Source organism: Notothenia coriiceps, unplaced genomic scaffold (genome assembly GCF_000735185.1).
Source record: "Notothenia coriiceps isolate Sejong01 unplaced genomic scaffold, NC01 NC01_scaffold00033794, whole genome shotgun sequence".
NCBI classification, from domain to species: Eukaryota; Metazoa; Chordata; class Actinopteri; order Perciformes; family Nototheniidae; genus Notothenia; species Notothenia coriiceps.
Genome location: NW_011366495.1, coordinates 1 through 3,359, shown reverse-complemented (window position 1 = coordinate 3,359; position 3,359 = coordinate 1). Strand labels below are relative to the sequence as shown.

Sequence of the window (3,359 nt, the reverse complement as noted above, 5' to 3'; positions counted from 1 at the left end):
TAACATTTTCTTTTGGTACTGTACATTGCCACTGAAAAGTGTTTTTATCGCCTAAATCAGAACACACCGTGGGATATTTCAGTCTAATGTGTCACTTTGCCTTAACACGGTTCAGTTTAATAGGTGGGAAATACATGATATCTTAATATTCTTCAATATACAGTTGCTGTCATTACGGTGTGACACCAGTGTGTATGTAGAGCTACATTTTTTTTTCGCAGATCCAGAAATGTTCATTTTCACATGGTGCATCATTCCAGCTGTTTTGGTGATCATGGAGGTTTATATTCACACAGTCTTCATTGCTCTTGTCATAATTGTTGGGTTCCCCGGAATGCCAGAAGCTTTAACAGAAAACAAACCAACACGTTTTTTAATGAACAGAAAGTTCAAACAACAATATTAAATGTTTTTTTGAAAATGATGCTGTTGTTTTATAAAAAGGTTCAAGTACTTCTGTGGTTCGAGGACCATTTGTTTCAACAATAAAGTTGATTTAAAGTGAACAAAAGGGTAATACGTTTACCTTGTTGTAAGTTGTGTCCCATCTACCCATGTCCATTCTCCCTCTGTGTCTCTGTCCGTCAGTCCAATCCAAGTTATATTTGTGGATTGTCTTGAGAAATCCTTGTTTTCAAAGAGAAACATACAGTTATCAACTAATATTTAAAGAGGACATATTATTCAAATTTTCTGATTAATATTTGTATTTTGTGCGTCCACTGTGACATGTTTCCATGCTTTAATAGGCTTGTAATAGGCTTGAACCACATGCACATTCCTACCTGCTCTTCTTGGCTGTTGATAATCATCAGGTCTGCACCTTTTTGCTGACAGTCCCTTCTGCTGTCTTGCCAGGGCTTCATGGTGGAAGAAATACGATAGAAACTACCGCTGAAATAAACCCATCCTTGCTGTAAATAGTGAGCTGTTGATGAAAGAAAGAACTGAAATAATCTCGATTATCAACAAACAAAATCATGATAGAAGGACATTGAAAAACTGTCCTTCCTTGTTATTGGAGAACAGAAAGAACGATAAAACCTTAAAGGTCTCAGATATATACAAATATATATTTTAAACGTGTTTTGCTCAAAATACCAAACAGATCACCTAAGAAAAGGGGGGGGGCGGCGCCTCACGCCTGCACAGTATTCTACCCAGATACTCAGCTAAATGCTGATGAAACAACATATTATGTTCCAAACCACATCAAGGATTATTTCTGAAACAGTATGGAGCTCAAATGCTTTTTCTCTTTCGGGTTTACCAACATTTGGGTGAGTAGCTTTTTATTTCCTGCTTTTTTACACAAACTGTCTCCAGTACAGGTTAGCTCTCAGTGTTAGCGATGCTTGCTAATGTAAACAAAGACCATATTACTTCCGAAACACGTTGCGCATTGTTTCTGATAGTACTGTTGTACCCCCGTTTTTAGAGATTTGGGTACGGAGGAAAAGAGAGAGGGTTATGTTTTCTGAAACTTTGTGAATTCCCTTACACCCCGGGGACACATATGTATGTTTAAACAACATAAAAAAGTGCCTTTTGCATGATTGGAGACCTTCAATACATACATTAACAGATGATTAAGTAACAAATAAAATTGCCAAGGTGGTATCTACCGTATGATAAATCTGAATGTTTGCTCTTTCATATAATGGCCCACAGGAAGAACAATTGATTTCATTATCATACTTACCCAAGGCTCTCAGAGTTTTCTTCAGGTAATTTCTTCCTAAAACCAGGTTTTTTCAACTGGCCACCACATCTCAAACATAATTCCCATTGTCTTTTGTGTTTAACTATTAATGACGTGGGGGTTTGTTTCTTATTCATAGTTGATTACTGCATCAAAAGCATACAGGGAACTTGACTGTGAAGCTGTCATTTTGATTATTTTCAAGAATTCCAAATAAGTGACAACACGCTTTGAAAGGGATATTGAGTTAGATGTTCAAATGAATTTTGATATACATTTCGAGTCAATTTGTACACTCTGATGTACAGTTATATGTTGCTTCAAAGCATTCAATGTAACTGATATGTTGTAAGAGAATTGAAACAAGGGCTTCTTGAAGTGAGAAACACAAATTAAGACAAGCATCTTGCTCCCTTAAATAAGTCATACAAAGAGCAAGAAGCAGGGAAATGTTGAAAGCAGCTTGTAGAAAATGTGCCCAAAGGATTTATTAAAGTTAAAGAATTGACTTTCCCATTGTACCTACCATATTCTTCCAGAGTTCTCTTCAGGCCGTGGTTCTCCTCAGTCAGGATATTGCGACCGGCCTCCAGATCTAAAACAGAATTCTCAATGTTTATCATATCACAGTTTTTTTCAGTTGCTACCACAAGCAGAATTATTTAATCTCACACTCTGCACCCTATTTGCAATTCAACTTGGCACTTTTTGCAAAACACTGCACACGGTTCTCCAAGTAAGACACAGAAATCTGACATATTCACTTGTTTGCCATCTTCGACATTTAATCTATTGACTCGTGTTCACCAACACGATTTTCCCCTTTTTTTCATGTCAGACAGAACGATTTTAAAAGCAATGTATTTGTATTGGTAGTATGTTTCGTGCCTGCAACACGTCTTTTTTTCCATTCGGGTCTTGGAAGACCGGAAGCTGTGTGGTTCATAAAAACATTTTCTTACTCAATATCAAGCCATGATTATTGTTTTTATTTTAAATCGTATAATGTCGGACTTTTTTTGTCGTCTGTGAGGAAAATAAATGGGGCTCAGAGCCTCAAAATACTGAAATCTGTAATTTTTTTAAATCTTTTTTTCTTTCTAATTTGTTATTCTTTTCTAAATAACACACTGTTATTTACTCACCAATAACACACAATTATCCTTGTTTTTATTTATTTGTTTCATTCTATAATCTCTGGCTTTTTGGCCATCCGTCAGGAACTGAAAACAGACGTATGCGATACACACCCACTGAACTGATTACCCAAGATTCTCAGCTATAGTTGAAGCTCGGTAATTGGATGTCTGAGCTGCAATGCACGTTGGGATATGGTGTTTGTGCGATATGAAATCTGAAAACATTAAAAAATTATAATAATAATACTTTATTCCGAGTGTACTTGCTTTTCTCTTTGGAAGTGAGGGAGGCAGAAAGTTTAATATAGTGTATTTCTGGTATATTCATTTGAATGTAACCTTATATAGAATGTGTGTTAAACTTGTGATTTCTGCCTTGAGTGACTTCTGCCTTTGCAAGATACCAAGAAGAGGCCCTTTGGCTCTCTCTGTTAATTATCAATAGCCTGTACAAATAACAGGGAAGCCAAAGGGGATTTTCCTCAGATATAATGCAGTTAAATTCTTGTTAGTTAATG

The 3,359-nt window shown here is 36.2% G+C and overlaps 1 protein-coding gene across 1 annotated transcript; it reads right to left on the bottom strand.

Moving 5' to 3' along the window:
* Positions 1-28: 28 nt before the first annotated feature.
* Positions 29-2,297, bottom strand: LOC104961810 (CD209 antigen-like protein E; the record flags this gene model as incomplete). The annotated part of the gene is made up of 4 exons (XM_010790154.1): positions 29-344; positions 527-627; positions 786-928; positions 2,229-2,297. Coding segments are annotated over 4 exons (455 nt in total), but the record flags the coding sequence as incomplete, so codon positions are not given.
* Between the last annotated feature and the right edge of the window lie 1,062 nt (positions 2,298-3,359).